Here is an 11891-nt window from a genome sequence, read left to right as displayed (position 1 = left end):
AAGACCTCGGGTCAGGTTAAAGAGAATAAGGGTCACCTCACAGGCCACCCAGTTCAGAAGAACAGTAGGTCACTAATAACTGAGTGCTCCGGCAGCTGCAGAGCTGCCCAAGGCCACATCAGGGCAGTGCAGTGCACCAGGAGAGCGCTTACTTAAAAGAAAGTGCAAGCCTAACTTAATTGGCAGTGAACTCAGAACTTCGCGCACCGAACCTGAAAGGGTAGGCAGCTGGCCAGCCGGAGCGCTGCAGAGGCCCACGCTTGGGGGCGGTGTGGGAACCAGCAGGCGGGGCGTCGGATGGTTAAGCTTCCCCTCCGCCCCTCCTACTCCACCCGAGACTCCGTGGAGTCAATCGGCCAGACAAGAGCTCCGCCCAACGAGGGCGGGAACGTGAGGCTCCCGTGGTGCTCCGCGGCCACTTCCGGGCCAGGCGAGCCGCAGGCGCTGCTGTCATGTTGCGCGCCCTGAGCCGCCTGGCCGTGCGGCCGCGGGGCCAGCCCCCAACCATGCTACTCCTGCCCGTGCGCGGCCGTAAGACCCGCCACGACCCGCCTGCCAAGTCCAAGGTCGGGCACGTGAAAATGCCGACGGCAGTAGACCCTGCGGAACTCTTCGTGTTGACCGAGCGCTACCGGCAGTACCGGGAGACCGTGCGCGCTCTCAGGTGCGTGTAAAGGGCTGGCGGCCTTCGGCGCCCTCCGGGAAGTGTTGGGGCGGGAGGATGGGTGCCGACTTGAAGCCCGTCCTCACCCAGGCTGGAGTTCACGTTGGAGGTGCGAAAGAAGATCCACGAGGCCCGAGCCGGGGTCCTGGCTGAGCGCAAGATTCAGGAGGCCGCCGCGGAGCACCGGGAGCTGATGGCCTGGAACCAGGAGGAGAACCGGCGGCTGCAGGAGCTTCGGTGCGGGAGGCGCGGGGCTCGGTGGGCCGGGTCGGGCTCAGCCGCGGCCCCGGCCCCGCTCACCCTCGGCTTCTCACCCCTCGCAGGATAGCTAGGTTGCAGCTTGCAGCACAGGCCCAGGAGCTGCGGCAGGCTGAGGAGCAGGCCCAGAGAGCCCAGGAGGAGCAGGCTTGGGTGCAACTGAAAGAACAGGAAGTGCTCCAGCTGCAGGTGGGCCGGGGTTGTAGGGAGCTGTGGGCGGTGCAGACTCCAGCTCGGGAGGGCTTGGGGACAGCAGCCCAGGAGGCTTCTCGCTCTGCGCACAGAGGCTTGGTTTGTTTACCCTCCCAGGTAAGAGGTTACAAGCTGGTAGTGCCTTGTGAAACTTGAAACCAGGGAAACCTCTTAGGGTGAGGGACGAGCTTGAGAGAGCCCGCCCCATCTAATCGCGTTGTCACGGTTGGTGCTTGTCCAAGGATGAGGACTCGGATGGTTGAGGTCACCTAGCACTGTTGTGCTCAAGCGTGTTGAGCTCACTGTGACGCTCAAAGAGGCTCTGGGCCCTCTGAGCACTTGCATGCCTAGAACCTCAGCCTGTGTGTGCTAGAGGCAGTAAGCTATGTAGCAGCAGGCTCCTGGCTCCGGAGGAGTTCCCAGGTCGCTAACCCCTCCTCTCCTGCAGGAGGAGGCGAAGGACTTCATCACTCCCGAGAACCTGGAGGCGCGGATAGAAGAAGCACTGGACTCTCCGAAGAGTTATAACTGGGCTGTCACCAGAGAAGGGCAGGTGGTCAGGAACTGAGCGCAGAGGCTCGGGGGCCCAGCACGGACATCCTAGGGGGATGGCTCGGCCTTTTCCAGAACAGCCCCCATTCATGCCAGGGCCTGCGCTCACCAGAAACTCCCAAACATAGTGCCCTGCTCTGACACCACATACAAACTCAGGGAAGTTCCTGTCCCAAGGAGGATCAGACTCGACTGTGTCTCCTCTAGAAGCCAAGCTGTCTCCTGAGTCTGGTGGAGTACCGTGAGCCAAATGTTTCCTCCTTTTATAAATAAAGTATTGGAGCCCAGTCTTGCCTATTGGCTGATACAGGTGTAGTGCTAAGGGCAGAGGCAAGTAGTTAAGCAGATGGTAACTGGCTTATAAAATCAAAGGCATTTGTTATAGGTCCTGTTTGTTTTGGTTTTTATCTTTTGGATTCTAGTCAGAAGCAAGTTTCATCTCACTAAGCCATGAGTTAGTTACCTGCTTTGCTCAATCCTGAGCTTTGCTGCCTGGGGTCTGGTGTGTCCAAATCGAGAAAGCAAAAAGGGTACCCTCTTTCTCCTGGTAGCTCTTCAGGAGTGGTCTCTGTGGCAGAACCCTGTCACAGCGTTATTCAACCACCCAGCAGGTAGTAGGCCCTCAGGCTGTGTATGCTTGCCTGGCACTGGGATCAGATGCATATGCCATTATATTGGCATTTTATGTGGTGCCAGGAATCAAACCCAGGTCTTCATGACTGCATTGCATTCGCTTCAGTGAATGAGCTAGGTTGGGTCAAGCAACACTGAAGGAGGTGGGCCACCAGGGCACACACAGACCCTGGGTTCAATCCCCAACACTGCATAAAGCAGGCATGGTGGTTTGTGCCTGCTTTCTGGAGGTAGAAAGAAGAGCATTCGTTGACTGTCAATGTCATCCTCGGCTACATTGGGTGTGAGGGTGCTCTACCACTGGTACCCAGCTGGGTGAGGCAAACTGCTTTAGGGGAGTCAAAGGCTAGAGAAAGAGTACACTTGCCAGCTCAATGGGTGTTGGGTATTTTAATCTGTTTCTTCTAGGTCTGACTAAGCCTAAGATCGTTGCCCAGTTTCTCCAATGCACAGGTACCCAATGGGCCCTGAAATCTTAAAGCTCCCCTGTGAGTTTGAAAGGACAGTTAAAACTGGCTGAGTCAGTGAATAAGCCTATTTAAATGCTAAAAAGTATGTCTGGCAAGAGAAATCAAATTTGGAATTACATTTTTCTTGCCAAATAGGAAGTCAAAAGCAGTATTTCAACCCCAAACTTGGCCAGTCTAATGATGATGCCGACTATTTCCTCTTTAGATGTTTTGACCAGTGTGTCAAGCACGGAGGATCTGAGTTTAGTCCCCAGCACCCATGCCAGTCAGCTCACAATGCCTCCAGGATACGATGCCTCCAGGAGCCTCCATGCCACATGCACTTACCCACACAAAAATAATAAAAACGAATCTTTTGAGTCTTGTCTTTCATTGGTTCTTTGTGACTTTCATGTCATGCATCTCAGTTCCACTCATCTCTCCCTCCCCTCGTACCCACCCTCTACCCTTGAAACCTTCCCCCAAAAGAGAAACAAATAATCTAGTTGTGGAAGCTGTAGTGTGTCACAGTGTGTCCCACAGTAGGTATACCCTTTTGTTCACGTGTCTTCACTTGCTAATGTTTGTTGGTCTGGTGTGAAGCCCCTGGCTTCTGCTACACCATCCATACTGGATCCTCACTGGGACTCGTGTCGTGGAGAGCCTGTCGTTTTGGATCTATGAGACCAGTTTCTCCATGGGGTAGATGTTGGGGTGAGCCAGTTCAAAGCACTGGATCTGGACGTGAGAGATGTCTGAGTTGTTCAGCCCACCTGCTCTCACACCCTCAGGGTGCCTCACCCACAACCTCCACATCTAGGGTCAGCTCCACCTCTACCATGCTGCCCAAGTGAGGTACAAGTCCTCCTCTCCTGAGTGCCGCAGCTGCTGAGGGGCAGGGACCAAGCTTCTGCTTTCATGACCCTAGGGCCAGGTCTCCCACCTGCAGCAGGTGGTGAGGCATGAGGAGGGGAGGGCAAAGGATCTCTCTCCCTCAACCATGCCAACGCACAGGAGACGAGTGGCAGGGCCATGCAGGACCGCTCTCCCGAGGACTGAAGCTAGCCAGGGACAGTCTGCTCTCCTGCTCTCACACCTCCCAAGGTCAGCTCTCCCATGATGCCCAGGTGGGGCCAGTTCTGCACAGCCCTCGGACATCAACATGTCTCCAGGCAGCAGCTCAAACCAAGATGATCCACCTGGCTTTTAGTGTCAACAGACCCCTGCTGCTGCAGGGCCATGGACCCAGAGATGGCAGCACAGGCAGGGGCCCCATCATGGTCCCAGGTAGCATCACCGGCTACACACATCAGGCTGTTCCTCACTACTAGTTCTGCCTCTCTTCACTGTGCTCACATCCTTCCGTTTCTCTTCCTTTTCTCCACCACTTACTTGCTCCTCTTAGTGGTGCAGGGGGCCTCTGAGTGTCTGAGGTCATCTCAGGGGTGGTCTCAGGAATGGTACGCCCTGCTTGTGCATTAGGGCAGAGGGCAGTGTCATCTCCCTCATGGTCTGCCCCTCCCTGGTCCCCAGGCCTGCGCAGCACTGGACTGGTGGTCATCTCAGGCTGCCTCCCAGTCTGGGCTCCATGGCACCAGACTGATGGTCGCTTTTTTCAGGGACTGTTAGGCTAGCTACTAACCATTCAGGTCAGAACACTCATTGAAGACAAGCCCCTCTCCTCTCTGCCACCTAGTGACGGACATGTGACACAGCAGGCACACCTACAAAGCCTCTAGGGGCAGGGATTGTTTGAATTCCCCCATCTCCCTCCCCAAACAGGGTTTCTCTGTGTAGCCTTGAAAAAGAGCTGGGGGTGGTGGCGCACGTCTTTAATCCCAGCACTTGGGAGGCAGGGGCAGGCGGAGCACTGTGAGTTCAAGACCAGCCTGGTCTACAAAGGGAGTCTAGGATAGCCAAGGCCACACAGGGGAAAACTCTGTCTCAAAAAACCAAAAAATAAATAAACAGATAGATAGATAAATAGATAAAATAAAAATGTAGTGACCTTGCTGGACCTCATCTAACCTAGTGAGCTGCTTACTTATTTGTTTAAAGCTCTTTTCAAGATAGGGTTCCATTATGTAGCTTGCCTGTAGCTCACTTCATACACAGAACAAGCTGGCCTCAACTCAGAGATCTGCCTGCCTCTGCCTCCCGAGTGCTGGGATTAGGTATGCACCTCCACACCCAGCCAAGTGAGCCCTTTAAAAGCGAGCCTAAGAGCTGGGCGTATTGGCAGAAAGAGGAGGAACTCTGCAAGGTTAAGGTCTGCGTAGAGTTTCAGGACAGCCAGGGCTACATAGTGAGACCCTCAATAAATAAGTAGATGACAGATTCTAGATAGATAGATAATAGACAGACAGATGATAAGTAAATCATAGATACATAAATCACAGATATATCATAGACAGTGATAAACACATGATAGTAGATAGTGAGAGATAAATAAAAGGCACATGATAGATAGATAATAAACTGGGTGATAGATGATTGATAGCAGAGAGAGAGAGAGAGAGAGAGAGAGAGAGAGAGAGAGAGAGAGAGAGAGAGAGAGAGAGAGAATGTGAGCCTAGGCCTTCCCCATGCTCAGAGATTTGATGGAACAGTATCAAGCTCTCATCTTCGCTTTGTCTCCTAGTCCCCAGAGAAGCAGGGCCTGGGAAGACGGCTCGGCAGCTGACAGCACTGGCTGCTCCTCTGGAGGGCCCTCATTCACTTCCCAGCACCTGTTTGCCTGCGCACAAACACCTGGAGCTCCAGGTCCAGGGGGATCCGACACCTTCTTCTGGCCTCTGGGGACACTGCACATGTGCGATGCACAGACAGACATGCAGGCCAACCACCCATATACATGAATTTAAAAAAATACATATATATATAAGTTAAAGAAGTGAGCTGTCGTGTGATACACAGCTGCAGGGAAATACATTGTATCCACAGTCACCAAGCTCTGGTGAGGAACGCACACTGTACTGGCTGATGGCTTGCCCACTGCTGGGGACCCTGAGTGGAGAAGCCTGGGCTCTGACGTCATAAACGGATGTTATTTTTGGAGGCTACATTTGTGTTCATTGTTCGCAGCAGCACACCAAGCCTCCTGCATGCACATGGTTTCTGTCCTCCATCCGGGTACTCACAGGGCCCCCTAAGGAGAAGGACACCAGACATTGCCTTTCTTTTCATAGCATTTCCTAAGCCACCACCTGCGTAACTTGGATCTGGAAACCTAAGAAGGGCGGTGAGAGAATGAGGAAGGGACAGACTCGAGCACAGAGAGGCTGCGGCCACATGGCCTGGGTGCTCTCCTGGTGCAATGGTACGAACCATGGCAGCAACCCTCCACTTTGCCTCACGTGCCCACTTTGCACAGCACGGGGAGGGGCCAGCTAGACTCTGCAGGCAGCAATCCCCGGTTGTAAACACCCACCGGGAGGCTACAGTTTCTGCTGGCTAAAGCGCTCACTGCTCAATCCTTTGTAAACACTCACGCCAGCACACACTCTTCAGCGTTTGCACTGGGGCCAGCCGAAGGCTTTGCCAAAGCCCTGTTCACCTCACCCCCAGGGTACAGAGGGAAGCTTTGCTGACTTCTCATGGGTCTGAGGTGCATTTTAAATAGTACACAATTCACTCGGGGCTTCGTCACTTCTCCTCAGGGGATCAAGACATAGATCTTGTGTAGGTACCCAGCACAGTGGTACCTTTCACCAGTCCTCCTAGCACGTGCTGCTTTTGGAGTTATGCTTACCTTTGTTTCCTGTGGTGGCTTTTAGCTACTATAGCAAAACCTCTGACAGTTTTTAACTTATACAAACAAAAGGTTTAATTTGGTGGGTTTTAAGATAGTATCTAGCTGGGCGTGGAGGTAGAGGCAGGCGGATCGCTGTGAGTTTGAGGCCAGCCTGGTCTACAAAGCGAGTCCAGGATAGCCAAGGCTACACACAGAGAGAGCTTGTCTCGAAAAACCAAAAAGAAAAAAAAAGAAGAAAAAAAAAAGATATCTCATAAACCCCTGAATGGCTTTGAACTCCCCTTCACCTGTGACTGGTCTTGAACTCAGATCCTCTTGCGCATTTCCAGCATGCTGAGATCACAGGTGTGTGCCATCAAGCCTAGAGGAAAAGGATTAGTTTGGCTCACAGTTTCAGAGGCCCCAGTCCAAGATGTGTTGTCCCTGTTGCTTACAAGTCTATGTCAATCCACACGTAATGGTAGAGCACATGGAGAAACGAGCCCGTTCATTCTGCGATGTTGGAAAAACCAAAGACAAGATCTAGGGACCCACAAGGTTTCTCACTACCTCCTCAGGGACCTAAAGACCTTCCTCCCTCGGGGTCTCCACCTTAAAGATCTCAACACCGCCCAATACGCCTTCCTAAGGACTGGCAATATAGCTCGTGGGGTACACTCAGATCCAAACCAAAGCGTCGCCCGATGCTGCTTATTTCACATTTTGCCTCCTCAAGTGAGGGGATAGTGGTTTCCCCCCCTGGTGCTAACATTGTACCAAGGTTTTGTGTACACTTGCCTGCATATAAGCCAAGCAAGGGTTCTGCTAAGCTGCAGCCCCTGCCTGAGGCCAAGGATTCTGTCCGCTGTTCCCAAACACAGATGAGGCACATGAAGGCACCTTGGCATATTATTATGATATGCTAATTTATGTGCATGGATTACCTTAGATGAGATCACTGTGCCCACAGAGTATGTGGGAGGCCTCTCTGGGGCCATTCTGGGGGTCAAGCTCTCAGCCTTCTATGCCAAGAATGCCAATAAGCTAATCTGGGTAAGAAATGAACTGATTTGTAGTACAGGTCAACCTGACCACCAGCTCAGCAGTTGATTGCTTGCACCAGTGACTCAGGAGCTGTGATGAGCCTTGTCTCACTGGCCCCAGGCCCCGGATCATGAGGACAAAGAGCCTAGGGGTTTTTCCATTCTGTCTGCGGGCAGAGACTGCAAGTGATCTGGTCTCTGGGACACTGGCTGTCATTTCTTCCTGGTTGTTGCAGGTGACTTCCTAAGGAAGTAACCTCTGAAATGGAGTTTAGAACACAGAAGCGAAGCGGTGGGTCAACAGAACCAATATGCAGACCAAAGCCCACAGCTGAATGCAGTCAGAGATGCTCAGCTTGGGCAGAAATGGACCAATCATAATATGTGGCCACCGGGGAAGGGCCAGGGCCAGGGACAGGCGGCTTCCTGCAGTTGTGACCATTGTCCACACTCCCACAGCCGATGGCAAGTGTTTTCTTAGACAGGATCCTAGTCCTAACCTGGTGGTACACACCTTTAAGCCCAGCACTTGGGAGGCAGGTGGACCAGTGTAAGTTCCAGGCCAGGCTGGTCTCCACAGAGAGTTCTAAGACAGCCAGGCCTACATAGTGAGATGCTGTCTCAAAACAAACAAACAAACAAAAGCAAGAGTCTGGGCAATGTTTCTCCTTTCTTTTAAAAATGTTTTTAGGTTTCTTTATTTTATTTTATGGGTATGAATGTTCTGCCTGCATGTATGTAATGCACCATGTGTGTGCCTGGTGCCCTTGGAGGTCAGAAGAAGGCGCTGTCTCCTCTAGAATTGACTAGTATTAGGTGGTTATGAGCCACCACGTGGGCACTGGGAATCAAACCTGGGTCCTCTGCAAGAGAAACTCTTAACCAACTTTCCAGCCCCAAGATGGTAAGATATTTAAAACATGGACCCAGTGGAAGGTCTTCAGGTGATTGAGGGCCTGTGAAGTGGCTGAGTGTTCCATGTCCTTCCTTTCTTTCTTTCTTTCGTTCTTTGTTTTTGTTTGTTTGTTTGTGTTTTGTTTTTTTGCTTTGTTTTTTTTAATATTTTTATTTAATCTTAATTTACGTGAATTGGTGTGAGGGTGTCAGATCTTAGAGTTACAGACAGTTGTGAGCTGCCATGTGGGTGCTGGGAATGGAACCCAGGACCTTTGGAAGAACAGGCAGTGCTCTTAACCACTGAGCTAACTCTCCAGCCCCTTGTTTTGTTTTTTTGAGACAGAGTTTCTCTGTGATGCCTTGGCTGTCTTGGAACTAACTCTGTAGACCAGGCTGGCCTTAAAGTAACAGAGATCTTCCTACCTTTGCCTCCCAAGTTCTGAGATTAAAGGTGTGTGCTGCCACCACAGGTTTTGATATTGTGTTCCATTTTAAACTGTATTAAACAAACAAACAGGGGTGTGAGAGATGGCTCAATGGTTAGGAGTGCATACCACTCTTGCAGAGGACTGAATTTTGTTCCCACCATGCACACAGGCCAACTCACAACCCCCTCCTGGGGACCCAGCATCCTCTTCTGGCCTCCAAGGAAACTTGCACAGACAAACACACACACAAATAAGAGTAAAAATTAAAATTTTAATGAAAAAGCCTGTTCCCGGAACGTGTTGCAGTCATCCTGCCAAGGTCTCACACACTAGGCCAGCCGTCTGCCTCGAAATTGCAAGCAGCACCCCTCCCTTCCATGCAGACCGCAGCAGCCCTGCAGCCCAAAGCTTTTGTTTTGTTGTGATTTTTCTTTTTCTTTCTTTCTTCCTTTTTTTTTTTTTTTTTTAGACTGGGTTTCTCTGCGTAGCCTTGGCTGTCCTAGACTCGCTTTGTAGACCAGGCTAGCCTTTAACTCAGAGATCCACCTGCCTCTGCCACCCGAGTGCTGGGATTACAAGCATGTGGCACCAAACCCGGCTCTTTCTTTTGTTTTATTATGGTCTGTTTGGTGTGTTTTGGCTTTGACTTCCACTGATATTTTGTCTTACCATCTAGTTTGAAGAAGCGCTGAGCTACACTCAGAAGGGGAAGGAAGACTCGATCTTTTTCCCCATCTGAGTTTCAGGGACATGTAAGGCCTCCTATATATCCACTTGCCCTATCTTGCCCCATTTTGAGGTATTGGACATCTGTGAAAATAGCTCCTGTCCAGGCTGCACCTCCACCCCCACGCAATTCTCGCTTTTCTTTTGTGGCTCAGGCCACCCCTTCCAGGCTGCTTCCCTTTCGAGCTCCAGGCCATTAGCTGAGACGCTGACCTTGACCCTAGTCTAGACCCTGCAAATGAAGGGCCTGCCTCTCAACAGTGTGGACCGCTTTGACCCAAGAGACCTGCTGTGACCAGTCATGCAGTCACCCTCTTAAGACAGTGCTCCACCAAGGCGATGCTCAGACATAAAAAGGTCGGGCTGGGCTGGAGAAACCATCACCTGAGGTGGGTGGCGGACTCAGAGCACCAACGCCATGGCCTGCCCCAGTCTCGCTTGCTGCCTGCTTGGCCTACTGGCTCTGACCTCCGCCTGCTACATCCAGAACTGTCCCCTGGGCGGCAAGAGGGCTGTGCTGGACCTGGACATGCGTAAGGTGAGTCTTCTCCCGACCCTTAGCAGCGTCAAGGACCAGGGAAGCTGTCTGACCCGCAGAGAGCATCCCCGCACTCTTGGCTGCCCTACCCGGGTCTCGCTTGGGAACCCTTGGCATTGGGGAGGGTTATGCTCCTGCTTGATGCCGTGAAGATAGAGTATGCGATGGCCCTCGTCCCGCCACTGCGCCCACTCGTGTCCTTCCCCTCAGTGTCTCCCCTGCGGCCCGGGAGGCAAAGGGCGCTGCTTCGGGCCGAACATCTGCTGCGCAGACGAGCTGGGCTGCTTCGTGGGCACCGCTGAGGCGCTGCGCTGCCAGGAGGAGAACTACCTGCCCTCGCCATGCCAGTCCGGCCAGAAGCCGTGCGGGAGCGGGGGCCGCTGCGCCGCTGCAGGCGTTTGCTGCAGCCCGGGTGAGCAGGAGGGGTCCTGTCAGGACCGCCCGGCAGGGAGCCGTTGGGTTTGAAGCTCAGGCCTTTGACCCATGTCTCTTGCAGATGGCTGCCGCACGGACCCCGCCTGCGACCCTGAGTCGGCCTTCTCTGAGCGCTGAGCCCACTGTGATGATACCTTTAGGGCGCATCCTTCACTCCCCATGGCCACCGCTAGAAAGAATGAAAAATAAAGCACATTTTCTCTTCAAACTTGACTGGCGTCTAATTGTTGGAAACGGGAGGGAAGAAAAGCGTTGGGAACGCTATGGGTCCTGGGAATTTAGAGCAAGACCAGCCCAATAAACTGCTCAGGGGACAGAGGGGTGCGCTACAGGGCTGTCACCACCCTATAGGTTAGCCCCGTGTCCCACTAGGGCGGGCCTGCTGCAGACAGCATTTGATACTGGTCTAAAAGACAGTTCCAGGACAGCCAGGGCTATTACACAGAGAAACCCTGTCTCGAAAAATCAAAAATAAAATAAAAGCAGCATTTGAAAGTCCAAACAGCAATGGTGCACATCTGTGGGAAAAGACAAGGCCTAACAAGGGGCCGAGTGAAGGGGAGGCAGGCAAGAGGCAAGGGAATTCGTTCAGTTACTTCTGGTGTGGGAGGAGACTTCAGCCACAACCTCAGAGGTTGAGGGGCCAAACCTCGCCTAGAAGGAAACGTCTTGGCCAGGGGAGGGTAGTTGCTGAATTCTCACACAGGCCCCAAGGAGGCTACAGCGGGAAATACCAAGAACAAGCTGGCCTCTCCTCTGCCTGTCCTCAGGGCCAGGCCTGAGCTCAGGGCCCTGCTGAGCTCAGGACAGTATTCTCTGGGAACACATGGCATCTAAGAGCCAGTGGCCATAAATGATAAAAACACAAAGCCCACAGGCAAACAGAGAAAGCCACACCCTATGCTATTTGTCTATGGCTGGATTATATACCCTCTCCTAGGCACAAAGCTCGCCTCACCCAGCTGCCAGCATTCTCGGCTGGGATGGCAAAAGGCACATGCCTGTCGCTCCTACACAGAGTCACGTGATTCATTGTCTGTTCCAATAAAAAATGATGGCTTGGGTGGAGCTCACGAGGCCCCGGGCTCCATCCCATCATAGCAGTAAATAAACATACATTTTCTATAGTTCTCACAACCAGCAAAAAAACCACAGATGCCTCAACACCACCACATGTGGGCCCCACAGACATGGTGGACGCAAAAAAGATATATGAAAAAGACTTCAAGATTGGGTTGGGTTGGGGGCGGGGTTGTGTTTTGTTGTTGTTTTGGGGGTTTGTTTTTGTTTTGTTTGCTTTGTTTTGTTTTTTCATCTTTCTGGGGCTCGGTTTTAAAGATTTT

The 11891-nt window shown here is 52.4% G+C and overlaps 2 protein-coding genes across 2 annotated transcripts; both read left to right on the top strand.

Moving 5' to 3' along the window:
- Positions 1–365: 365 nt before the first annotated feature.
- Positions 366–1953, top strand: MRPS26 (mitochondrial ribosomal protein S26). The gene is made up of 4 exons (XM_084777125.1): positions 366–664; positions 755–901; positions 988–1111; positions 1563–1953. Exons 1-4 carry the CDS (start codon positions 453–455, stop codon positions 1680–1682), a joined length of 603 nt encoding a protein of 200 aa, XP_084633251.1. The 5' UTR covers positions 366–452; the 3' UTR covers positions 1683–1953.
- Positions 1954–9949: 7996 nt separating this feature from the next.
- Positions 9950–10756, top strand: OXT (oxytocin/neurophysin I prepropeptide). Its single transcript, XM_084775178.1, has 3 exons — positions 9950–10113; positions 10324–10525; positions 10610–10756. The coding sequence occupies exons 1-3, from the start codon at positions 9994–9996 to the stop codon at positions 10663–10665; spliced, it is 378 nt and encodes a 125-aa protein (XP_084631304.1). The 5' UTR covers positions 9950–9993; the 3' UTR covers positions 10666–10756.
- Positions 10757–11891: the final 1135 nt, after the last annotated feature.

Source organism: Acomys minous (genome assembly GCF_964271855.1).
Source record: "Acomys minous genome assembly, chromosome: 3".
In the NCBI taxonomy this organism is placed as follows: domain Eukaryota; kingdom Metazoa; phylum Chordata; class Mammalia; order Rodentia; family Muridae; genus Acomys; species Acomys minous.
This window is presented reverse-complemented; position numbering and strand designations above follow the sequence as displayed.

Excerpts from the sequence above, each read along its gene's own strand:
- MRPS26 (XM_084777125.1), top strand. The coding sequence starts at position 453 with ATGTTGCGCGCCCTGAGCCGCCTGGCCGTGCGGCCGCGGGGCCAGCCC. Across the intron at positions 665-754 it reads GAGACCGTGCGCGCTCTCAG|GCTGGAGTTCACGTTGGAGG; the intron begins GTGCGTGTAAAG and ends GTCCTCACCCAG. Across the intron at positions 902-987 it reads CGGCGGCTGCAGGAGCTTCG|GATAGCTAGGTTGCAGCTTG; the intron begins GTGCGGGAGGCG and ends CACCCCTCGCAG.
- OXT (XM_084775178.1), top strand. The coding sequence starts at position 9,994 with ATGGCCTGCCCCAGTCTCGCTTGCTGCCTGCTTGGCCTACTGGCTCTG. Across the intron at positions 10,114-10,323 it reads TGGACCTGGACATGCGTAAG|TGTCTCCCCTGCGGCCCGGG; the intron begins GTGAGTCTTCTC and ends CCTTCCCCTCAG. Across the intron at positions 10,526-10,609 it reads AGGCGTTTGCTGCAGCCCGG|ATGGCTGCCGCACGGACCCC; the intron begins GTGAGCAGGAGG and ends TGTCTCTTGCAG.